The sequence below is a fragment of the Mustela putorius genome, unplaced genomic scaffold (assembly GCF_011764305.1).
Source record: "Mustela putorius furo isolate JIRA1106 unplaced genomic scaffold, ASM1176430v1.1 tig00000407_pilon_pilon_pilon, whole genome shotgun sequence".
Lineage (NCBI taxonomy): Eukaryota > Metazoa > Chordata > Mammalia > Carnivora > Mustelidae > Mustela > Mustela putorius.
This window is the reverse complement of record NW_025421373.1, coordinates 13515708-13541151: the sequence shown is the minus strand read 5'-3', so window position 1 is coordinate 13541151 and position 25444 is coordinate 13515708. Positions and strand designations below refer to the sequence as shown.

The following is a 25444-nucleotide window of genomic DNA, read 5'->3' as shown; positions in this document are numbered from 1 at the left end:
AGCTGCAAAGGGGCATAAGGAAAAATGTGGGTGTTCTCTATTGATTATAGTGGTGATTTCATGGGTGTGAAACTCATTTAACTGCATACTTTAAATGGATGCAGCTTGTTGTGCATGAATTATATAAATTGATTTTTATATAAATCAATTTATATAAAATTGATTTTTTTAAAGTCAGCCAGACAGTAAAGATGAAAATACTATCCAGCTTGTATCAACATATTAACACTTTTGATAGACCTATCCCAGCTGGTACTGACTTTTACTCCCCTGTGAGAGAACCAGTTTCCCCCTTCTCTAACCATGTCATCATTTTTTTAATTTCATTTTATTTTATTTCTTTTCAGTGTTCCAAAATTCATTTTTTATGCACCACACCCAGTGCTCCATGCAATACGTGCCCTCCATAATACCCATCACCAGGCTCACCCAGCCCCCCACTCCCTCCCCTCCAAAACCCTCAGTTTATTTCTCAGAGTCCACAGTCTCTCATGGTTTGTCTCCCCCTCCATTTTCTCCCAACTCTCTTCTCCTCTCCATCTCCCAATGTCCTCCATGTTATTCCTTATGCTCCACAAGTAAGTGAAACCATGTGGTAAATGACTGTCTCTGCTTGACTTATTTCACTCAGCATAATCTCTTCCAGTCCCATCCATGTTGATACAAAAGTTGGGTATTCGTCCTTTCTGATGGAGACATAATACTCCGTTGTATATATGGACCATATCTTCTTTATCCATTCAACCACTGAAGGGCATCTTGGTTCTTTCCCCAGTTTGGCAACTGTGGCCATTGCTGCTATGAATATTGGGGTACAGATGGCCCTTCTTTTCACTGCATCTGTATCTTTGGGGTAAATATCCAGTAGTGCAATTACAGGGTCATAGGATAGCTCTATTTTTAATTTCTTGAGGAATCTCCACACTGTTTTCCAAAGTGGCTGTACCAACTTGCATTCCCACCAACAGTGTAAGAGGGTTCCCCTTTCTCCACATCCTCTCCAACACATGTTGTTTCCTGTCTTGCTAATTTTGGCCATTCTAACTGGTGTAAGGTGGTATCTCAATGTAGCTTTGATTTGAATCTCCCTGATGGCTAATGATGATGAACATTTTTTCATGTGTCTGTTAGCCATTTGTATGTCTTCTTTGGAGAAGTGTCTGTTCATGTCTTCTGCCCAATTTTTGAAGTGATTATTTGTTTTGTGTGTGTTGAGTTTGAGGTGTTCTTTATAGATATTGGATATCAGCCCTTTGTCTGTAATGTCATTTGCAAATATCTTCTCCCATTCTGTGGGTTGCCTCTTTGTTTTGTTGACTGTTTCTTTTGCTGTGCAGAAGCTTTTCATCTTGACCACAGCAACTCTTTCAAGATATGTCTCTGAAGGCAAAGGAAACAAAAGCAAAAATGAACTTTTGGGACTTCACCATGTCATCATTTTAAATTTCTTTGCTACTTACCTCCTTAGTGCACTAGGCAGTGTGCCAGTCTCATAAATTTCTGTAGCAATTTGATAGCTGACAAGTGGTAGTGTATTGTCCTGATTTACATTTACTAAATAATACATGGGGATTTTCATGTTTATTAAACATTTGCATTTTTCCAAGTTATGTCTAGGTTTGTTCTTATCCTCATGATGTTTATAGTAAATGACTGAAAGAAAGGAATAAGGAGAGGAAGGAAGGAAAGGGAGGGAGGAAGTGAGTGGAAGTGGAGGAAGAGTCCAGCCACTTTACTATAGGTACATTCAGTATGTGTGATGCTACTTATAACATGAGAAATCATATGAAATTGACAAAACTGCTCCAAACTTAGAATCTCCCCCAACACAAACATACACACACACACAAAACCCACAAACGCTAGAAAAAATAAGTAGGTTAATGTTATCACAGATCATATAATAAAGGACTGAGTAACACAACGCTAATGATGATTGTTTATTACTCTAAAAAAATTAGAAATGAGGTGTGTTGACTATGTGCAATAGTACAGTACAGTACCTCTCCCTACTTCTGTCCCCACTCCCCTCAAGATTCCAACATGTCAGTAAGCATATCTGACCACTCAGATATGGTTGGCAAGGAACTCTTCTGGGCTGCGTTTTGTTTATCATCTTAATACCTATCCCTCCACATTGTTCTCATTTCAGTAAACTGAAACCTCAGCTCCCACTCAATGACCACCTAAATATTCTTGAAGAAAATATTCGCAGGCTGCTTCCCCTTCCACCTCTGGAAAAACTCAAAGATGAAGGCGAGACAGACAAGGACAAGGAGCACATCAATGTATGTAGGGGTGAGGCCTGAGGAGACTCGAGAGCTACAGTGGGACTCCACCCTCCAGCCTCAGCCTGCTGCTCATGCTCACATTGGATTTCAGTTCCTCTATGAACGATCCATGGATGCCCTAGGAAGGCTGCTGAGGACCATGATGTGGGATAATGTGAAAGCAGAGGACTGCCAAGAAATGTTCAATGTGAGTAGGGCCGTTGCTCAAACTGATTCCCACATTCCCTTGTCTGTGCTGCAGAACAGCCCTCCAGAATCTACCTCATCCTCTTCACAGGGAGATGTCCAGCCTGACCCATTTAACCCATCGCATAGGGCCAGTCCACTTAAGAATTGTTTGTGGGAGGTGAGCACCCTATTTCAGAAGAGACAGAGCACAAGAGGCAGAAGAATGGGAATGAGTGACTATGACGAGTACTAAGGAAAGAACATTTATTCTTTGACCAACAGCTTCTCCGAATGTGGCTTGTTTCACAAAAAGATTGGGAAAGAGAAAGAGCCTTCCAGATCACTGCAAAAGTGCTGACAAACGATGTTGAGGTAAGTCGACCCCTGGAATGAATAGATTTCATCGCTTGCAAACACAGGGATCTCAAGGGTTCTAGAATCCAAAGTCCCTGCATGCCGGAGCTCTAGTCCCAGAATGGGGTGCTTCCCAGAAAAGAACATAAGAGGAAACTCCTAACCCCAGGGGGTGGGAAGCACACCAGGATTAAACTATTTGGTTGCTTTTACAAGCTCCCAGACTCACTTTTCCAGTGCCTTTAAAGGGAAGGTTCACAATTCAATTTCATCCTAAGGACCTTTCAGGGAAAAACAAGGGACTTCACGTTCAGTGTTGCTGGGACTATCCTGGGATGTCGGCAAGCCACCCCGTCACTTTGGCGGTCTCCTTTATCCTGCAGGCACCAGAGGACTTTAAAATCGGCTCCCTCCTCGGCCTCCTGGCTCCTCACTCCTGTGACACCCTGCCCACCATCCGGCAAGCAGCCGCTAGCTCCACTATTGGTCTGTTCTGTATAAAAGGTGAGGGAAAGATGAGAAACCCACAAATGAGAGAAGATACCTGTTTTCTTTTATTCTCGGTTTTACTCCTTGTGTCTCTGTGTCCCTCTCTCTCCCCAGTTCAGCCATTTCTGTGTTCCAATGCCTTAATTATGCCACAGAATTTGTCTCTCTTTTGGATCTTTTTTCTCCAATGGCTCTGTTTTTCTATTTTTAAAAATAAAGATAATAACACCAAAACATTATAAAAGTCCATTGAGATAGGTAAAACTACTGTGATTCAAATCACTGAGCACTTGGGGGTACTAGCAATGCTTCCTCTATCACGTGGATTTCTTCAGGAGGAAACTGCACTAGTATTTTACGATGCTAAGTGATTCTCAAAGTCCTCTAAGAAGGACAAACCTGTGGAGGTTTTTCCAGCTTCCAGAACAGGACCTCGTCTATTCTCCAAGTATAGGTGGAGTGACAATATCAGGAAATGTAAGGAATTTTTAAACCTCAGTCTCAGGCTGAGACCGACAAATCAGGGCCTTGGTCCCAGTTAAATCAGAAGATGCTTCCCTGAAAATGGCCCTGCAGGGCGCATGTGCATTTCTGTGCAGCCAGGAACACTGGTCTAGGCTTAGTGCCATTTCACACCTGTGTTCCACTCCTCTTTCTTTTAGGGATTCAGAAGATGCTTATTAAGTTCTTTCTATGTGTCAACCACTTCTTTGATGCTGGAAGCACAGAGATATTACTATTCTAAAATTCACATAAGAAAAGCATATTAGGGGCACCTGGGTGGTTCAGTTGTTAAGCGTCTGCCTTCAGCTCAGGTTGTGATCCTGGGGTCCTGGGATCACAGTGGGCTCCCTGCTCAATGGGAAGCTTACTTCTGCCTCTCCCACTCCCCCTGCTTGTGTTCCCTCTCTCACTGTGTCTCTCTCTCTCAAATCAATAAAATTCTCTTTAAAAAAAAAGTTTAAGAATAAAAGAAAGAAAGAAAAGTATATTAACGCCAAAAGGTGGGATTTGGTTGAGGGGGTGGGAGTGGTTGGTTAGTTGGTTGAAAAGAAAAGGAAAAAAAAACTATTCAGCAGAATGAAAATGGGTATGAAAGTCCTTTGGGATATGGGAAGATAATTCAGTAAGGGTATATGCTTGCACCAAGCCAGAAAATAAAAAATAAGTAAGGCCATCCTAGTAAGAAAAGAAATGTGCCAGGGAGGAACTTCAGAGGAAGAGAGGAATTTCAATTCTATTATTGCTCTACCTACTCTTCCTTTAGCATCCTTTATTTTCCTGAAACAAGCAAAATTTCCTGAAACATGCAAAATTCAGGTTCTCAAATATTCTTTGTTAATAAGAAATCCCATACTTCATTATTTATTTTAACTCTTTTCCTTGATGGATCAAATAGCATGGCAGAGGGTATGATTATTAAATACCTGCTAAATACAAGTAACTAGTGGGATGCTAAATTAAATACCCATTTAAAACTCAGTTTTCAGATGAGTGAGCTGAGGGTAAGAAATTTACCAGCTGCAGAAAGTAGTAGAGCAAGGCTATGAACCCAGGTCTCTCTAACTGCCAAGTCCTTCTATGCTCTACTGGGCTGGACTGCCTTCCACAGAAAGGTTCAGGTATTAGTTTCCACGGTTACCCTCCATTCAAACAACAAAGAGAAAATTGTTACTGTTTAGGTCTGAGTTTATTAATTGGTTTCTAAAATCAGTTACAACGTTGCTGATGTTCTTGTTGCAATAGTTACCTTCCCACTTCCATTTTTCCAGAAGTGGCCTACTGCTCAAGGGAACTCCCAACAGAGACAGCAGTACAGCAGAACAGTGAGAGCCTAGGCTTTGGTGCCAGGCAGACTAGGCTTCAAATTCGGACTCTCCTATTTTTAGTCTCTGGATAGCTGTAGCCAAGTGGCTTTATAGCTCTCAGCCTCAGCTTTCTTGTCTGCAAAATCAGGAGCGTCTACCTCAGATAATGTTTATGAGTAATAAACGAGATCATGGTATGCAGAGGATTCAGCCCCGTACCAGCAAGCAGAAACTGCTCAATCCGTGTTTGCTCTAGTGCCCAGCTTTTCATCAGACAGGCTTTCATGCATGGGTTAAAAGCATCCAGCAGCTGAATTAGGGTCATATCAAAGAAGAGCCAACCTCTTTAACCCTATCAGGTCTTTGAACTCTTGCATCTGTCTCCCCTTGTGGATTTCAGGCACCCACCCGGAGGTGGAAAGACTGCAGAGTCTGCAGGAAGGGCTGCAGTGTGATGACGTACAGGTCCAGATCAAGATTTCTTCTAAAATAGCGAAGGTAATAGATACGGAGGACTGGTCAAGGGATGGAAAGATGATTCTGGGTTGATTCCCAAATGAGTAGGCTGTGGACGCTCCACTACAAGGAGAGCGAAGTCTAGGCATTGCTTGTTCCTGGGTCCATGTGCCTAGTCTACACCTGCTGTGGATCATTTCATACTCTGAGGAAATCTATGAACCAAGCACCCATCTTGAGGATGAAGGAGGCAGTGTGGTGGAGTGGAAGGTACAGGGGCTTTGGGGTCTATCAGATGATGCTGTGTGCACTTGCTTGAAGCCCGTTCTCCTCATTTCAAAAAAAAAAAAAAAAAGTACATAACCTACCTCTCAGAGTTGTTCTGAGGATTGGTCAATGAAGTCATTCATTTATTTAATCACTTATTCATTCACCTACTATGCCCTATACACCTACCATGTACCAGACTTTGTTCTAGCCTCTAAGAATAGAAAAAGACAAAAGGCCTGCCCTCAGTCATTACGACTGTGTACTTACAGAGAGAAGTGAACTGTTGTGAAGACAGAGTGTCTCTTACTAATTTATAAAAGCCCCTTCTGAACCCATGGTGTCTCTGCAAGAAGGAACATGATCAGACTTGCATTTCCAAAGGGTCATCTGGCTATTATGTTCAGACTACGATACAGGTCCAGCAAGAGTGAAATTAATCAGTTTAGAGGAAACTACAAGAATCCAGGTGTGAGACTAGGTGGCTTGGACTAAGGAGGCAGCAGCAGAGATGATAAGAAGGTGACCAGAATAAGGGAGAGAAGTCACTTGGGGTGGGTTGGGGGAGAACAGGAGGCACATTATGTCAAATACCTAAGAAAGTGTCTGATGCATAGCAGGTTCTCAAAAACATGAGCCCACCTCCTTCTTTTCTTCCTAAACCATCATCCATCCCAATGTGAGGGGAAAACAACAACAAAAACAACATAACAAAACAAAAACAAAAAACAAAAAAACAGATAACCATTGAGTTTGGAGCCCAGGCAAGCATTTGGTGTTACATAGAGCACATGTGGCAGTCTAGTCCTTTGATCTTGGAATCAAAATGACTCAGAAACTGGTTGAGACATGAAAAGGGATGAATTTCCTTCCAAGAACTGTTCAACCAAATATCAGCCATCGGGCCACTTAATGCAGAGAGAAGTCAGTTGTGAATAGCAATGTTTTCATACCTACAAACTCATAATCGTGACCATCTTGCTTAGTTAAAGCCCCAGACAATGTCCCTGGAATTCATTCAAGTGGTCAACTTTTCACCTGCCTACCTTTTCATTAGCACGTATGCATACGCACACACACACAGACACACACACTCATGTTCACACACACTCATGTTCACACACACTCATACTCACACACTGCTATCACCCCTTCTGTAAGTTTCTTATACTTAGAGACCAAAATTGCCAAGTTTTTATTTTCCTCACCTTTTGTTGAGTAGTCTTAATTTTGAAACATGGAAAAGCAAAAAGACAGAACTCATAATAATTCATAGTTACATGGATATTGTGATCTGCCTAGTATTGAACATGGCAGTTAGTACCTAGTGATCTATTTTCCTAAATTCTCAAGGCTTAGCTATTCTGGTAGAAGCAAGACATATCTCTGTGATATATGAAATGTATGTGAAAGTAATTTATATCATATAAATTGTATTATAAACCATATACATTATTTTTCCCTTGTGGAGTACACTATAACTTTGAAGTCTGGAGAAGAAATTGCCTCAGTAGTCTTGGGATGCAATAAATATAAAATGATAAAACGGCAACTCTAGAAAAAAGTCTGCCTAGAGTTGCAGGGTAATGTCTGTCTGTTTTTGTATTTTCTGTAGGTTCTATGTCCTAGTCATGGGTTAGCCGTTTGGAAATTCCAGTGGTTTCTACCAATCTCCTAAAACAGTAGCAGCATTTTGAATTAGTGTATGTAGAGGTGGTTGATAACATGAATCTTTCTGGGTACATTCTCAGATTGTCAGTAAACTCATCCCAGTTGAAGAAATCCTACTGTTCCTGGAGGAAACCCTGGATGGTCTGGAGAGCCTTAACTCCGCCTGTACCCAGGCGTGTGGTATATGGATGATCACGGTCCTGAAGGAGCAGGGAGCCGCTTTGGAAGAACAGGTGAACTGCCAGCCAGTTTGGCCACAGAACTGACCTCTAACACTTCTGAGATGCCATGCTGGTGGTCACTTCTCAGTTTGTCCTCTGCTGGATAACGGGCACGAGCACGCACGGCCTCGGAGTCCTCCACAGAGACCCAAGTTGTGTACTAACAACCCGGCTCATGTTGAGTGCCTGCCCCAATCTGTTTCAGTTTTCTTCTAGTCTGTGACTTTAAAAAAACCAAAAAACAATAAACAAACAAACAAACAAAAAAACCTTGCCCAACTGTCACTCTCTGGCCAGAGACAGCAGCTCTGAACAAGGACATTTGGGTTCTGGAAAACTGGATTGTTAGATCTTAAGGAGGATGGTGGCCATGTGGATTCCCTTGGGGTTGACCACTAAGGATCAGTAGAGTTTCTAATCCCACTGCCACTCTTCAAGCTACTCTTCCACAGAACTGTAGGGTTGGTTTTCTGGTAAGGACGACTGTCATTGGAGAGCTGACTGGGGGAAAGTCCTCAATACTTGCTCCCAGCTGGAGAGTTAGGCAGTGTGAAGAAGACTTGAGTTCAGGAAGCTTGGTTAAAAGCTCCAAATGGAGATGCTCTATCCTCTTTCTTGAGGTCAGAAGCAGAATTCAAGTAATTCAAAGATTAATAAAAAGGAAGAGAATCTTTAACTCAATGAAATCATCTCAAGGGGAATTGTTGAAAGTTATGGTCCCCATATCCCAGGGTTGGTCACCTTAAATTATTCTCTAACATATGGCCTTTAGAAATAATTTCTGTGTTAATTACTCTCCAATCTGTTTTTTCAAAAACATTTATTTTTTTCAAGATTTATTTATTTCAGAGAGAGAGAAAGAGCACACAAGTCGGGGGAGAGCAGAGGGAGAGAATCCCCAAGCAGACTCCCCTCTAGGCACAGAGCCCAATGACTCGATCCCACGACCCTGACTGAGATCATGACCTGAGCTGAAACCAGGAGTCAGACCCCCAACTGACTGAGCTACCCAGGCGCCCCCAGAAACATTTATTGAGTACATACTAATGGCAGGCACTAGGCTAGGCATGAGAGAACCAAAGGCTTATAAATCTGGAATGTCGTTGTATTTGTGTGTTCAGCACAAAAAGGGGGAAATAGGGACATAAATTCTGTCCTAACATCATTGAGATGGGACTCTGTGGTAATCATATTTGCCAGATATTTGTTTAAGGAATTAATTCAGGGGAAATGTTATGTTTTTCCTAAAAATGTCTATCCAAAATAAATAAGAGAAGTATCTGCTAGAAGCAAAGTTCCTTTAGCTGAGAGACTTGCTGTCCTCCACAGCTAAAATCCAAATGTATAACATCATTTCCTACTGCCCGGAGATTAACATGCAAATTTGGAAGGGACACCGTCAGTGTTCTCTAGGATCTGGCTTCATATTTTCTATCAAATTATCTTCTTTTATCACCCTCATTTTCTTTGCGTTTCAAACTGGACCATTCTCCTATTCCAGAAATCTTTGCCATATTCGCTCGGTCCCGTGCTCTCCTGTTATTTTGTTACATAGATTTGTTTTTAAGAGCAGTTTTAGGTTCACAGCAAAATTGAGCAGATAGCCATATACCTCCTCTCCCCACACGCATGCCTCCTCCCTCACTATCAACACCCCACAAATGTAGTCCATTTGTACTACATTACAAATGTAATTTGTAATTTGTGATACACTACAAATGTAGTCCATTTGTTACAATCAGTGAACCTACATTGACACATCCTTATCACCCCAAATCCATAGTTTCTGCTAAGGTTCACTGTTGGCCTTGACAAACGTATAATTGCATGTATCCAGCATTGCATTAGCACACAGTTTCACTGCTCTAAAAATCTTCCATGCTTCATCTATTCTCATGCTTTTTTATTTTACATCTTTATCTGTATTCTTCTTCCTGATGAGAATGATTTTCCCCTACCATCTCCCCCTTGCCCTTTTTAAATTAGTTTTTTATTTTTTATTCACATATAGTGTATTATTAGCTGCAGTCCACCTTGCCTTTCAAAATTGTTGTTTATCCTTCAAGACTCAGACCATATGTCCCTCCACAGTGACCTCAGTTACTTCTGGATTCCCCTATCAGTTCAGTGAACCTCCCGTAGATCACTGGCCATATGCTGCCTTGTGCGCAGACCTTCGGGTGTAGGGCTAACTTTCTTTTTTTTTTTTTTTTAAGATTATTTATTTATTTGACAGACAGAGATCACAAGTAGGCAGAGAGGCAAGCAGAGAGAGAGGGGGAAGGAGGCTCCCTGCTGAGTAGAGAGTCCAATGTGGGGCTTGGTCCCAGGACCCTGGGATCATGACCTGAGCCAAAGGCAGAGGCTTTAACCCACTGAGCCACCCAGGGGCCCCACTAACATTCTTTATTAGAAAACTGATTCCTTCTGAGAAAGGGTCACATCTTACTCATCTTTGGTAAATTCCCCACGATCCCTAGCACAATATTTGATCTAATGCAACCTTTCACTAAATATTTACTACATCGATTTAAGAATAAATACCCAATATAGCTACAAAACCCCTGAGTAAGAGACAGGCCATGCATAGAATTGATGATTATTTTTACCTGGTTTATAATTCATCAACCGCCCATGAATAATACGCTGACTACATGTGTCCTAAGCCGCTCATGTAGAGGAAAAAAACGGCAACTTCCTGTTTGATTTGTTTGTGTTTTTTTTTCCCTTTAGCTGTTGGAGATCTTGATCATGATTTACCATCACATGCCAGTCCTCAGGCAAAAGGAGGAAAGTTTCCAGTTCATGCTGGAAGCCGTCTCTCAGATCGCCAGCTTTCACACGGAGGCAGTCGTCGCCAACCTTTTACAGAAACCTCTGCCCTTCGACAGGTAGATGCTAACTGAGCTGCTCTGGTCTCCCAGGAAGGTCTAATCTGCATTGCGGAAGAATTTGTGGTTTAAGAGAAGGAAAACAAAAACAAAGGTTGAGAACATCTCACCTAAACAATCATTTCAAAAACGGTGCTTGAATCACAAAGCATGTTTTTTCCAAGTGTTTTTCATATACTATCCTCATTAAATGATGAGATTTTTTTTTAAATACACTATAGGAATAAATGAGTATTAGAAAATGAGTATTTCTCCTTTTTCTGGTCACCTAGAATACACTTAGCTTAGAGGTTTCTGCTTTAACAGACATCAACAAACCTCAGTCACACATGTCCAGAATGCTGGACTGTTAAAGAGCACATCCTTCTTATCTCTAGGCATGTTAGCATCTCCATCTGTCCCTTGAAATTTTGATTAGTCATACTGTGGTTTTAGAGGGGAACAGATGAAAACACTAATATTCCAAAGAGTTGTTTCTTATCAGCTTCCTGCCTTACCACCCTAGGGATGCAAAGACATTGTGGAAGGCTCTGGCTGAGAACATAGTCTCCAATGGTAAACTCTTAAGAGCCTTAACAGACAAACTTGAGAATGAATTAGAAGATGACACGGCCGGGACGGAAGCGATTTCAGTGAGTCGGACAACACCCCATCACACGCCTGGTAGAGCGTCCCCCTCCGTGGTCTGTCCCCACCTGGAGCTTAGTGATTGTAGCACTAATGATATAATGATACTTCTTCCCCTCTCATACCCTGACTTTAAACCAGCTCCATCTTAAAATTGGACAAGTATGGCCCTAATTTTGTCTGTGGCTGTCCCTTCTGGAACCAAATTTCTCATCATCCCAAAGAAAATCCATGTACCTTTATTTCCAAATTTGTCTTCAAGATATCCAAAAGGCATCCTTTTGAAAGACCTCAGTGTTGGAAAAGGTTTCATTTAACCTGACTTCGGCCCCCTGGAATTTGGAGCTGACCAACATGGCAGTCCTGAGAGAGAAACACATTCTGAGTCGAGAATTTTCCAGACAAATACATCCTCTCTTCTCTGGTTATTTTTATTCTTGTTTTGCCCATGCTTTGCTTTGTTTTTACAATGAGTGTGGTCAACCTGGAGAGCAATCCGCTGGGGAGAAGAATGAACTTGAAGATCAGGCCAGGGAGATGTTCCGGGTGGAAAGGAACCTGCTTGACCTCGGGGTCCTCTCTCCCCCCAGGTGGCCTGTGCTATGTATGAAGTGGTATCAACAGGCACCCCCATCACCAGCTTGTACCCGGAGCTGTTCACTCTTCTCCTGAAGCTGGTCAGCTGCACACTGGGCCAGACAATGCCCATTTCCACCTGGAGCCACAGGCGGCGGGTAATGCAGCAGGGAGAAAGGCAGCAGACCGCAGACCCCTGCAGGTACGTGTCCGGGCCGAGGGCCCTCCCCAGCTGCCGGGGTCCCAGACACTAGACAAGGGGCTCTGGAAGTCAAGGCCTATATACCATTGGCTACGGCCTCCACTACCCAGGAGGAAACAAGGCTCCACTGACCTTGAGCCCTCGTGCTCTTCTTCCCTGAGCCAGGCCCCCCGTGTCGCGGCCCAGAACCATCCCAGAACGATGACGTGCTTCCCTAGAGCTTTGTCTCCCTTGTTTTCTCTCACGGAGACCCTTCTAAGAAAGCCGGGATTCCATACTCTCCAAGGCCACCAAGAGAAGGAGAAAAATAAAAATCAACACCACATTTTATCCAACTGAAGATGTCACCCATGGAAGGAAGCAAAATTATTTTGTGTATTATTGAAAAAGAAAGAATCCCAACCAAGCCATGACCCCATGCTTTCTTATACTTTCAAAGTTTGCTATATATGTACTCCCAGAGCTCTTTTAGAGTGATTAGGTATAGGTTTTTATCCTCTATTGCAAGGCTCTGTTTCCCTGTCCTGTTGCATAACTTTTTATCCTGGTGTCAAATCAACCTGCTGAAAGACATTCCACGCAGCATCGAGGTCCAGCACACATTGTTCCATTAATAGATGTCACTTCACTACAGGGACAGTAAGTTAAAGGACCGTGCTCCCATCCAGGCCTGCACCGTGCCTGTGTGGGCCCGGCTGACTCCAGCACGCCCACCCTCCGGTCGCCACACACCATCCAGGGCAAGAGGCTGCCTGGTTCCAGCAGGCTATTTTAGAATCCTCAAAAGAGAGGACTTTGGGGAGGGTGTGTGCTCTGGGGAGTGCTGTGAAGTGTGTAAACCTGGCGATTCACAGACCTGTACCCCTGGGGATAAAAATACATTATATGTTTATAAAAAAAATTTTTTTTTAATTTTAATTAAATTTTAAATAATCTAATTTAATTTAATTTAAAAAAATAAAAGAGAGAGAGAAGAGTTTGCCCTTTCCACCCCTGGGGCTTTCTTTCCCCATGAGAGGTTAACGAGTGTCTGTGGCATTTTCCTTACTGGTTCAGATGGTCTCCGTGTCCCCTCTGACCCCAAATTAAAGTGTGAGATCGGGCAGTGGGTTTTCCCCCTTTCACAGTGTCCCTACATCCAGGAGTGAGGGAGCCTTATGGGGAACAGACAGAGCGAACTTAGGGACTCACAATTCCCTGCGTGGGGTTAGCTTACTTTTATGCGGCCGACTGTCTCCTTCAGGCTCTCGACGGTGACTCTGAAGTGTGTGCAAGCCCAAGCCATGAAAGAAGGTCTTGCCAAGGAATCTGATGAGGGGGACAACTTATGGACCCTCCTAAGAAGTCCCAGGACCCACCATGTGGGAGTGTGCGCACTGGCCAGGTAATAGGCGGGCCTTCTAGAACTGGACACGAAGGAGAACACTCAGAATTGAGCAAAAATGCAGTGGAGGCAGCTTCACTGGGAGCAGAGGACTCACCAAGGATTTATAGCCCAGGAGGGAAAAAGAGGGAAGAAGAAGCAGAAGGAGGTGGGAAGAGATGGTGGGAGCAGCCCAGACCCCACCACTCCCCCACAAAATAGAGCGATGCAGCAACAGTGTCAGGAAAGCTGCACCTGAATGGGGCACTTGGATAAGCTATTTGCAATGTAAGCATTCGTGCCTTTTCATCAAACCTCCCTTTTTAGATCATTTATTTTCCTGAGAGAGAAATAGACCCAAGCTTCCTCCATTGTTTAGAAAGAAAAAAGTGCTACAACTGGAGGCTTGCGTTTTCTAGGAGCATGGCACTGTGGCAGCGTGAGCTCATGCTGGACATCATGGAGCAACTGTTCTCATCCCTGACCTCCTCCTCGGAGAACTACCGCATCACCGGCACAGCTTTCTTCTCTGAGGCAAGAGAGATCAGCCATGCCCCTGCTCGGCAGGCCCTCTGGGTCCCTCAGGGTCAAGAGTTCAGTGGGAGCTCGAACCACAGAAGAGGGCCCTTCACGGAAGCTTTGGGGGTGGAGAGATCCAGCCACCGCCAGAAATATGGTGCCCAAGCAGGGACTGAAAGAGGAAGAAAAAGAACCCGCCCCCAACCTCTTCCATTGCTCAGGTCTGCAGAAACCAACCCTCCCAGGACAGAGAAGCCTGGAGAATTAACTACAACAGGGACAAAACAAAAAGTACTCAATAGGCATATTATCATCACCTCATACCCTGGCACAAAAGTTGTCCCAGCCGACCCAGAGAAGGAACACTGTCGCTAACCCGTTTTCCCATTTTTCCATTAGATTAGAAAACCTCTTCTTAACTAGGTATCGTGGTTCTTGTCACCATGTAGCCTTGACCCATGGGCTGCTCACATCTAGAGAGTAGCTTCTGCAACACTTGCTGATTGACCCGGGGGTTCCCTCCTCCCCTCCATGAGTGGGTGGACCCCACTTTTTCATCATAGTTGTGATGCACTTGTCACTGTCCTGGAGGGAGGCCACTCCTTCCACTAAAGGGGCGAAGTGGTTGTTTTCAGCTCATGAAGGAGCCCATCCTTTGGAAGCACGGCAGTCTACGGGAAGTGCTGATCCTCATGGACCAGAGCGCCTGGGACTCCAACGCCACGCTGAGGCAAATGGCCATCCGAGGGCTTGGTAACACAGCTTCTGGAGCCCCTCACAAGGTACAAGGAACATGGGGCTGGGGGACATTTAAGTAGAGTTTAAAATAATGATTAACTAACCCACACCTCGTGGTTACCTAGAAATTCAGTAAGAATCCTAATATATTGTTACAGTGGTGTTTCTCGGGTAGAAAAACCCGGGACCCTAACCAAATTCTAATTTCCTTGCTGAGAGCCCCCTACCCTCGTCCACCTGCACGTAGAAAGGTTTTCGAGATTAAGAGACCTTATTTCAAAATAGGTGAAGAAGCATAAGCAGATAATATTAGAATCTATCATCAGAGGCCTGTACCACTTGGCCCGCACTGAAGTCGTCTGTGAAAGCTTGAAGGCTCTAAAAAAGATCCTGGAGCTGCTCACAGACCGAGACGTGAGCTTCTACTTCAAAGAGATAGTGCTGCAAACGAGAACCTTCTTTGAAGACGTAAGTGAGCCTGTTCAGGAATCTTCCCTCCCCAGAAGTGAGCGAACAGAAAGGTTCAGGTAGTGTGTGTAGCGGGCAATGTCGTGTCCCATCTGGATTCCTCGGCCTTCTCCTGTGTGTCCCCTGCTGCCTTCCTGGGTCTGCCTCTGCCTGAGGGTCCTCTTTGGCTGGGGAATCAGGATGCCTCTGAGCAGGGAGGAGCAGACGTGTTGGGGGAGAACCCTCAAACAATAAGAAACCCGAGCTTGCAGATAAACTCCCCAGCTTCCTCCCCTGACAGAAAGATTGAGCCCCACTTGCCCATCAGAGAAATACACTCTTTAATATTCCCTTTTTGGGGCTTTCCCCTCTTCCCTTATTCCCATAGATTATGACAATACTCAACAGAGAGCAGGGCCCTTGTCACCTCCAATGCTCTTCTCCACTTCCAAGATTCAAAGTTTCAAATGCTCGTGTGGTTCTTTAATCTGGGAGTCAGGATACACCACAGCCTGAGGGCCAAACCCTGCCCAGAGCATCTTTTCATAAATTAAGTTTAATGCGCACAGCCATGCTACTCGGTGACGTGTTGTCTATGGCTGCTTTCACACTTCATCTGCAGAGTTGATCAGTTGTCACAGAAACCATATGGCCCCCAAAGTCTAAATTATTTACTGTCTGGCCTTTTACAGAGAAATCTTCTGTAAAACCCTCAATCTAGTCAATAACCTAGAAATCAATTTCAAAAAAAAAAAGATCCATCAGTGACTCTCGACAGAGGAAGGTCATCTTCCTTCATGCCTTCCAGAAAACTAGACTTTATTATTTATTTTTGGTTTATTCATTGTCATCAGTGTAAAAATCTATTTCCCCTCCAACTTATCTATTTTTGTGACTGAAACCTGTTTCCTCGTGTTGTGTTGTCAGAGGAGATGGAAAACTGCTGGTTTCCTCCTCTTCAACATTAAGGCTTGATTCAATTACCTTTCTACCTTCCAGTCTCCAGACTGAAAAGTCTTCATTTCCTCCACTCTTCATCATAAACCTAATTTTTCAGCTCTTTAAATATTTTACAAGCCAGCCACTGTGTTGTGTCTCCCGATGTGGCCTGCACACCACTGAATAAGACCTAAAGAAAAATTACCTCTCAGGTCTGATTTTTTCCCATTTATCCACTGCAATTTTTTTTTTTTTTTTTTAAATCTTGGCCTTTCTTCTTGACTCCTTGGCAATTTTTTCACCATGGAGGCCTCTAGATTTTAATCTGCAATATATGCCCACAGTCAATAATTCTGCAGGTGTGCATTTTTCAGTTTCCATTATTTCATTCCTAACCTAATCGTGGCCTTTGAAAGCAGCTTTCTGCTTGTTTCCAGCTACTTTCTCGAAAGTATCAACATTCCTTTTAATTCTCATCTGGTCCTCAAAACTGCTTACATGGCTCCCACTCAACATAGTATCTTCTGTAAAATAACAAAGATGTTCTTTTCTTCATTACACAGATGATTGACGGCAACAAAGGGCTGAAGTCACCCCCACAGAGCTCCCCCCCCGCCCCCCATCTGTTAGCTTCCTGGGGTTCTTGTGGATCCAGTGAGGAGAGATCGCTTGAATCTGAAGTCTTGTCAGGTTGTTAGATTAGAACTTTGTCAACCTCAGGAGGTATCAGTTTCATCGTATTTGTATCAAAGCAAAGTTTGGTAAAAACTTAGGACTTAGTAATGACATGCTATTCATTCTCTGCTAATGCTCTCTTCCCACAAATAAATTTAACTATACTTTATGAAACTTTGCCCCAAGAGTTTTCTATAGATTAAGCATGCAATTCTGTAATTGCCCAGTTTCTCCTCTCCTCCCTTTCTTTCAATATTTAAGCACTTTCTTGGAATTCTCAAACATGGTGACACTTCAGTGAAATGGTAGAACAGAAAATATGGCTGCCACCCCACGCGCCAGGCCTTCTTCCATCCTGTCTCTGCACTGACCCCGAAGTCACCTTCCTGTGTGTGACTCCATTTTCTCAACTCGAAACAAGGACATTAAACTCTAGTCTCGCCACCAGAAAACACAACTGGTTTGCTGCTTCTTTTCTGCTTTTTCCTATCATTCCTTGACCTATCTTAGGTCCTATCATTTGATTTCAAAAAATTTAAAAGAGTTTGAAAAAAAGTAAATAGCTTTCTACCATTTTGGTGTTTTATAATTGGTTTGTCTTCTTTTTCTAACAAGAGACCTTTAGGGGTGCCTTCAGCGTCAAGTCATGATCCCTGGGTCCTGGGATCAAGCTCTGTATTGGGCTCCCTACTCAGTAAAGAGCCTGCCTCTCTCTTTCTCTCTCTCTCTCTCTCTCTGCCAAATAAATAATCATTTTTTAAAAATAAAATAAAATAAAAAGAGACATTTCAAGGCACCTAGCTGGCTTAGTCAGTAGAGCAGCATGCAACTCTTTGGATGTGGAGATTCCTTAAAAATAAAATCTTTTCTAAATAAATAAATAAATGGGGGTGCCTGGGTGGCTCAGTTGGTTAATCATCCAGCTCTTGGTTTCGGCTCAGGTCATGATCTTAGGGTCGTTGAGACTGGACTCTGAATGTGGCTTCATGCTCAATAGGAAGTCTGCTTGAGATTCACACCATTTCTCTCTCCCTTCTGCTCTGTCCCTACCCTACTCTCGAATACTCATGCTCTCACTCACAGATAAATTAATTAATTAATTAATAGTCTTTTAAAATAAATAAATGACATTTTAAAAATATACCCTGGGGCACCTGGGTGGCTCAGTGGTTTAAGCCTCTGCCTTCAGCTCAGATCATGATCTCAGGGTCCTGGGATAGAGCCCCGCATCGGGCTCTCTGCTCAGCGGGGAGCCTGCTTCCCTTCCTCTTTCTCTGCCTACCTCTCTGCTTACTTGTGATCTCTGTCACTGTCAAATAAATAAATAAAATCTTTAAAAAAAATATATATATATATATATATACCCTGACCTCATTCCTCATACTTTTAAACATTTCTACTTCTGTTGCTTCCATTATATGAGGCCATGTCTCATGTATTCATTTAACTTTTCTGGCTTTATCCCAACCAGCCGTCTTTGTTTTTTTCTGGAAAATCTTTATTAACTTCCTTTTTTATGACATTTCTGTTTGTGTGCCCATTTCTGACACATTCTACCCTGTCATCAAAATCAATACAACTCTCTTTTCTTTTCCTCATATTCCTGGGGATGCTTTTCATTGGCCCTTTTTTTGTTGCTAATCCGAGATAATATTCTGCTACTCAGGATGACTTCTCTCTTCATCCCTCAGCCTTTATATGGGAATTTTAAACTAGTTTGCTAGACCTAGAAGCACAAAAAAAAAAAAGAAAGAAAAACCCCCAGCAAACCCATCCGTGTTTGTTAGAACTCTGAATGGTTTCAGCAAAGTGTCTGGGGTAACAGGCGGCCATCTTTCTCCACCACCTCACCCTTTGGTTCTTAAAAATCACCCCTACCATCCTGGACAACAAGCAAGAAAGTTCCAGAATTTCACATAGGCCAGCATCGGGATAGGCACTTGTTTGTTCATTCTCTGTGTCTCAGAACCAGAGCCCAAATTTCTGAGCTGCCTTAACCCCATTCAAAAGTATTTGGGATCTTAGATAAGAGCCCTGGGCCTTGGGCAATTTAGATTAGAAGCCCAGAATCCTAGGTCAGTGATAGGTCAGTGACTCCGGCATGCTAATTTGCATAAAATACACAATAAGCAGGAACTCAACCCGACCTCTTGCTGCCAGTACTCCCTGTTTACCCTTCCTCTGATCTGTTTCCCTAGTAGCTACTCAAGGACAGGAACCAAGTTTCCGCTCTAGAGCATCACTTAAACCCCAGACCCATGGTCATTTAAACTCACAGTGGGAGCGCACAACTGCTAGGAATGGAGGAACATTCTTGGCACACATAGAGGTTGTGACAAGAGCATACCAGCGCCTTCGTCACAGCCTCCCTTTCCTGATGTGGTACAGGGCAGGTTGGGTGATGGGTGTGACCGGGGACTCTCTGGGAATGGCCTGTAAGGGGGGACTCACCCACGACATGCCTCTGTCACCACAGGAGCAGGATGATGTGAGACTGACTGCCATCTTCTTATTTGAGAATCTGGCATCCCTAACAGGAAGAAGGTGGAAGATATTTTTTGCGGAAGAAATAAAAAAGAGCATGATTTCATTCCTTCTCCACCTCTGGGATCCCAATCCCAAGATCGGAGCTGTAAGTGGCCTCTGCACAGACACCTTTACCTCCTCCTCCCCGCATAGCCAACAAGTGCCAGTAAGTCTGGTCTAGCTGTTCCGGAAGCCAGATCTGAAGCCACCTCTCTCAACCAAACCCGAAGATTGCTTCTTCAATCCTAGGTTCTTTCTTGCCTGGTCTCTCTGTCAGAGATTGAAACTAGGAAGGTGTCAACCTTGAACTTAAACCCCAAGCATCACTGGTGCCCACTGCCCCCCTCCCACCACTAGGCGGCATCCTTCCCCTCCCGTAGAGGATCCATCCTTCTAGACGGTGACTTGGAACACTGTTTCTTAGGCTTGCCGAGATGTCCTGATCATCTGCATCCCTTTCCTGGGCCTTCAGGAACTCTATGGGGTGTTAGATCATCTCCTTGATGGTCAGGATCTACCAAGGGCCAGGGATTTCTACAGGCAATTCTGCGTGAAACTGGTGAGTGTGTTGTAAATGCTGCCTGTAAACGCACAGCCCAGAATCCAGGCAAATTCCAGAAAGGCAAACAACACAGCAAGGGATCTGTGGCCACAGTCAGAGCTGGTTTGGAAGGATAGCAACAATTCTTGGTGTCCTGTCCCATTACCCTCCCCTCTTTCCCAAGTCCTGAGTGGGATCTGTTCTCCGAGATTCTTGAAATACACCTGTTGATTAGTCCCACAAGGCCCAGTACTGTTCTTTTCTTTTCTCACTCTTCTTTTAAGATTGATATTTACTTGAGAGAGAGAGAAAGCACAGAAGGGAGGGAAAAAAAGGAGGAGGAGAGAGAACCTTGGACCCTGTGCTGAGTGCAGAACCTGACACGGGGCTCCATCCCTCGACCCTGATATCAGGACCTGAGCTGAAAACCAAGAGTCAGTCGCTGATCCAACCGCACCCCCCCCCAGGCGCCCCTCAGTGCTTTTCTGATAACCATAATCATAACCATAAGACATCTTCTAGTAGAATAATTAATGGCTATGTGAGTGTTCATAGCCTTTTAGTTTCCTTTTGGAGGACCTACCAGATGCCAAATTCCATGATGGGTCACTTCCCAGTTGTTCTCTTTGTAATATGTATCTCTTTTAGGCAAAGAAAAACCAGGAAATCCTGTGGATCCTCCACACACACTCATTCACCTTCTTCAGCAGCAACTGGGAGATGATCCGGAGCGCTGCCGTCAAACTCACAGGTGAGGGCACATCCACTCTCCCTACGCAGGTGAGTCTGCTCCTTCCCGTCTAGTCTTGCTTCAACGGGAAACTATTCCACCATGAACACAGGCATGACTGGGATGACAACAACCAAAAAATGCAAGAAAGGAATTCGTCTTGTGTCTTGGAATATCTTCCCACAAAGGAACCTGTGCATATGAAAACCTGTAGCATCTTCTGACTTCCCAATACCTCCTCTCCTCCCATTAGCCCCTCCCCCTTCATGGGCCCTCCACGCCTCTTCTGGTTCCAAGTCATCACCCCTTCTTTTGCTCAAGTCTTTGCCCCCAGCCTGCTGCCATGCCTGAATGCTTCCTTTGCATCATCCCTTAACATAAGCCATAGTAAACCTTCTAAGCTCAGTTGAAGCTGAGAGCTTTACTAGCTACATGACACAAATGGAAAATGTGTTGGTGAGGAGACCAGGAGATCTTGGCTCCGCTCTGTGATTCTGGACACTTCACTTAACCTCTCTGTGTTATCTCTTTGTCCGATCTACGAAATAAAAGAGGAACGTAAGTGAATCCCTGAGGATCCTTCTATTATGAAATTCTAAATTTTATCATGACGCTTATCCCAACTTATCCAGTCTACTTTGAACAGACCTACTCTCTTGGCCACCTTTAAGACTGAGTTAAAAACCTAAGGATTTTTTATTGGATCATATGAACAATCACTCCATCTATACTGTAAACCGTCTGAAGACAATGATCCTATCTTGCGCACGTTTGAAACCCAGACCAAAACTGGCATCCCCCGGGAGGACACCGCGCAACCTTTCCCCAGTACACATTGGGTGAGGGACCACTTTCAGACATGGCACTCAAGGCCCAGGAGACATCACCCTGGCATTGTTCTGGGGTCACAAAAAGACTCACAGAACTTGCTCACTCACTAGCCAGACCACTTAACTTCTGACCAGGTGCAGAGTCTGACCGAACACACTTTTCATGGCCTCTTCCTCTATAATGAAATTAGTATTTTTTTTCCCTTGTTGATTTTAGATGCCATTGTTCTCAATTTGACCAACCAATATGTGCAGTTATTAGACAAAGAACAACTGACCACACGTGAGTACCAACCCTAGTTTCTGATAGCACGTTGTTCAAGACATGTCTTTGAGAAAGAAAAGTTAATGCTGCACCAAGTTCCCTGTTAGCCCAGATACTGAAAATCCTAGTACCTCATGACTGTCTCTGATGCTCCCTAGATCCTGGAATTTCTCCCGAGAATAAAACAAGCCCCAACCCCAGCCCTTTGCAGGCATCATTCCCAACAGACTGTTGTTTTCTGGTTGCCTGTAAACCTACTGATTACTAGGTCAAGATCTTCTCTCCTGCTCTTTGACTGTTAAAATAGATTCTCAGCTTGCAGAGTTAAACCCTATCCATTGGGATAGAACATAAGCCTGGGGGCCCCAGCTCCACATAGAGCTTGACGTGGAGCCTCACGCCGTGACATAGCTTGCGCCTCGCCTTTCTTCGTTCACTGAACTCCGCGTTCGTCCTGTTTCAGGGCTCCAAGCACTTCGGCAAGACCCCTGCGTCAGCGTCCAGAGAGCAGCCGAAGCTGCCTTGCAGACCCTCCTGAGAAGGTGTAAAGAGCTAAGCATCCTTCTGTAAACCATCAAGAAATAAACAGCCGGGCTTCTCCTACAGCTGACTCCTGTCTTCATCCTCGCAACCTACAAACTGGCAGCATCTTGAGGAAAGAGACGGTGCCTAGCCTGGGGAGCTTTAAGTGATGGTATATTCCTTACCCTCTAGGGTCTCCCTGCCGACTTCCATTAGTAAAACGTAAATCCCACAAATTCACTTGAGCGATAACCTGTGATTTGTGTCGTGCCGGCCACACAGCTTTGTGAAGGTTACCCCTCTATCTTGGGAAGCTTATGTCCCAGCAGATCTCAGAAAAATGACAGAAGCTGAAACAATTCCGCCATTAAGGAGAGGGCCACCGTTATTTCCACACAGAACCCTGTCCTTTATTATCTCTGCAGCCTTGAATTACTGCCCACACTCTTCACTTTCTAAAAAGCAGTCTTATGATAAACTTTAACCTGTGTGTTCTTTCTCGGGCTGTAATTTCTGTGTCGAGACTATGTCAGGTGCTTTTTCTACAAAAAACCCACACCTACATTGTATTAAATCTCATAGTTTCCTTTCTATTGTTATCCCAGAACATTCCTTCCTCTGAATGGCAGGTGTGCATGGGTGTGTTTGGAGAGGGGGGAGTGTTTGAGTGTGTGTGTGTGTGTGTGTGTGTGTGTGTGTGAGAGAGAGAGAGAGAGAGAGAGAGAACATGGATGTGTTAACCTTCCTCACAACATTTGAATCATAACTCCCCACTCTTTTTCCCAATGCCTACATGAAAGTTCACATACATGAAATTATATACATAACAAGAAGCTTCCAACACAGAGGCTGGCCCTTGTTGAAGACCACCACCATCACCATCATTCATTAGCAATATTATTAATCCGGTGCATTCCTTTATACATTCCTATTACCTATATTTTAACATCTGCATTCACAACCTCTTTGGGGAACACCTTTTGTTCCTACAAGACCTGCTAGGGACCAAATGAATCTTTTGGGTCCAAGAATATGAATTGAGTCCATTTATTCCTTCACTTAACAAATATTGAGTGCTTAAAATTTATAGGGCACTATTCTAGCCATCAGGGCTATGACTATGATGAAAATACACAAAAATCCTACCGTTATGGAACTTAGAGGCTACGAACTCCATGTATAAATTGCAGAGGATGAAGCCAGTCTCCTGGATGGCCCCCCCATGATTCCTGCATCTGGTATTCATCTAATCCTCTCCCGCAATGAATAAAAATGACTTGTGTGATCAGTACAATATTTCAGAAATTACAAAATGTGGACTTCTGAGGTAAGGTTATAAATGGTATCGAATTCTCTTGAATCACTCTGGGAGAAGCCAGCTGTCATGTAAGGGAAACACTCAAGCAGTCCAAAAAGAGCTCCATGTGGCAAAGAACGGATGCCTCCTACAAACAACCAGAGCTAACTTGCTAGGTATGTTCATGTGCTCATCTTGGAAATGGATCCATGACCCCCCAGTCTGAAAGTCTTCAAACGATGAAAGCCATCGTTTGACACATGACTGGATTGTGAGATAAAATACAGAAGGCCCAATTAAATTTGAATTTCAGGTGAACCATGCATATTTTTTAGTTAAGTATGAGATTATTACACTGAAAAAAATTTATTGTTTATATAAAATTAAAATTTAACTGAGCATCTTGTATTTGTATTTGCTATGTCTGGCAACCCTACTTCAATCTAATGGGAGTCCTGAGCCAGAATCACTTAACTGAACTAAGGAATTCTTGAACCACAAAACTATATGAGATAGTAAGTCTTTGTTGTTTTAAGCTGCTAAGTTTTGGGGTAATTTTCTGTGCCCCAGTGGGTAACTATTACACAAAGAGTCCATGATACCTCCAAAGTTGTATACAAATTTCTGTATAATTGTGTAGGTGCATTTTCAGGGTAATGGCTTTCATTAAATTCTTAATGGAGTCCGAAGCTATTCCCAAGCATAACATATATGAAACAGAGCAAGAAAAAGAAAGTGATAGCTATGGGTTTAGTCGGCCTTTTTTGGCAGGTTATCTCAAGTCAAAAGCCTTTCAAAATAACACTGTCCACTAGAACTTTCTGCAGTGATGGATACATTCTGTATCTGCACTGACTAATATGGTAGCCACTAACCACATATGACGACTGAGATCTTGAAATGTAGCTTCTCTGTCTGAGGAATTAACATTTTAAGTTTAAGTACCCATATGTAGCTAGTAGCCACAGTATTACACAAGAGAGTTTCCAAAATGGGGCAAAGAATCCTAAGAGAAATTGAGCTGAACACCTCAGAACTATAGGACATTCTCAACAATGAGTATAAATCGACTGACACAGGACATTGTCTGATACTAATTTATATATCTCCACTATTACTCTGCATCCCTCCTACCATCCAACAGAGAGCTTTCCTCATCACTGATTGATAGAAATTAGGTAGAATGCAGTATTAATAGTGTTCCATGATGACAGATGGGAGCTACACTTGTAGTAAGCACAGTACAACATATAGACTTGTTGAATCACTGTTGCACACCTGAAACTAAAGTACCATTGTGTGTCAACTGTACTTCAACTTAAAAATAAAAGAAACTATGTAGAACAGCCACATGAAACCCACATTGCCACTGAAACTTTATCTGTCTAAACCCTAATCTTAGAAGGATTCTTTCTTGACAAGAATACCCAACACATTTTTTTTAAGATTTTATTTATTTCTTTGTACTTTAATTTCCACATCTGTAAAATTAGGATAATAATATCTACTTCAAGGTGCTGTTGTGGAGATTAAATGTATTCATATATGTGTAAAACAGTTAGAAACCTGGCCCAAGATCATGGTTAAGTAAATGTTACCTATGCCATATAAATATTAATAACATGAACAAGTGTATCATTAGACTCACAAATACTAATGTAAACTCAGCAACTGATTTTCCCACCTCTGTGGGGCCTTGTTCCTGGCCCTGTGCATGTTGCTGCCCTCCTTGGGAGGCTGAAAAGGAAGCTGCCCCCAACCCCCAAGCACCCAACACCCCCTCCTCCAGTCAGAAGATCCCAGCTTGGCAGCTGGTTCTCCTGCTGTGGCTGCCTCAGAGTCCTTGCAGTACACATCAAAGCCTTCCTGATTGCTCTCACATCACACTAGCCACTGGCTCAGTGGCAGGAAAAGTTTAGATCTCTTCACTCTCCCCAACAATTATAGCTATTAATCCCTCCCTCACAGAGTTGTCCCCAGCCTGCCTTGAAGCCTCTCTTGCCAGTCAGTCCTCCAACAGGTTCCTCTCTG

The 25444-nt window shown here is 43.5% G+C and overlaps 1 protein-coding gene across 4 annotated transcripts in view; it reads left to right on the top strand.

Annotated features, from left to right (window-relative positions):
* The window catches only part of MROH2B (maestro heat like repeat family member 2B), a 63288-nt gene extending 40591 nt beyond the window's left edge, over positions 1 to 22697 (top strand). For 2 of the 4 annotated variants that reach the window (XM_004737957.2, XM_004737958.2), the window contains 19 exons: positions 2153 to 2288; positions 2383 to 2478; positions 2569 to 2637; positions 2742 to 2831; positions 3197 to 3317; positions 5511 to 5608; positions 7585 to 7737; positions 10459 to 10616; positions 11122 to 11248; positions 11834 to 12021; positions 13265 to 13405; positions 13804 to 13918; positions 14539 to 14685; positions 14927 to 15109; positions 19179 to 19334; positions 19653 to 19787; positions 20418 to 20520; positions 21547 to 21612; positions 22058 to 22697. In XM_004737957.2, the coding sequence (XP_004738014.2) occupies positions 2153 to 2288; positions 2383 to 2478; positions 2569 to 2637; positions 2742 to 2831; positions 3197 to 3317; positions 5511 to 5608; positions 7585 to 7737; positions 10459 to 10616; positions 11122 to 11248; positions 11834 to 12021; positions 13265 to 13405; positions 13804 to 13918; positions 14539 to 14685; positions 14927 to 15109; positions 19179 to 19334; positions 19653 to 19787; positions 20418 to 20520; positions 21547 to 21612; positions 22058 to 22164 (2389 nt within the window). In that variant the 3' untranslated portion in view covers positions 22165 to 22697. Of the gene's footprint in view, positions 1 to 2152; positions 2289 to 2382; positions 2479 to 2568; positions 2638 to 2741; positions 2832 to 3196; positions 3318 to 5510; positions 5609 to 7584; positions 7738 to 10458; positions 10617 to 11121; positions 11249 to 11833; positions 12022 to 13264; positions 13406 to 13803; positions 13919 to 14538; positions 14686 to 14926; positions 15110 to 19178; positions 19335 to 19652; positions 19789 to 20417; positions 20521 to 21546; positions 21613 to 22057 lie in introns of those variants that run through there. The other 2 variants (XM_004737959.2, XR_198388.2) reach the window with 2 other exon arrangements.
* The last annotated feature ends 2747 nt before the right edge of the window (positions 22698 to 25444 follow it).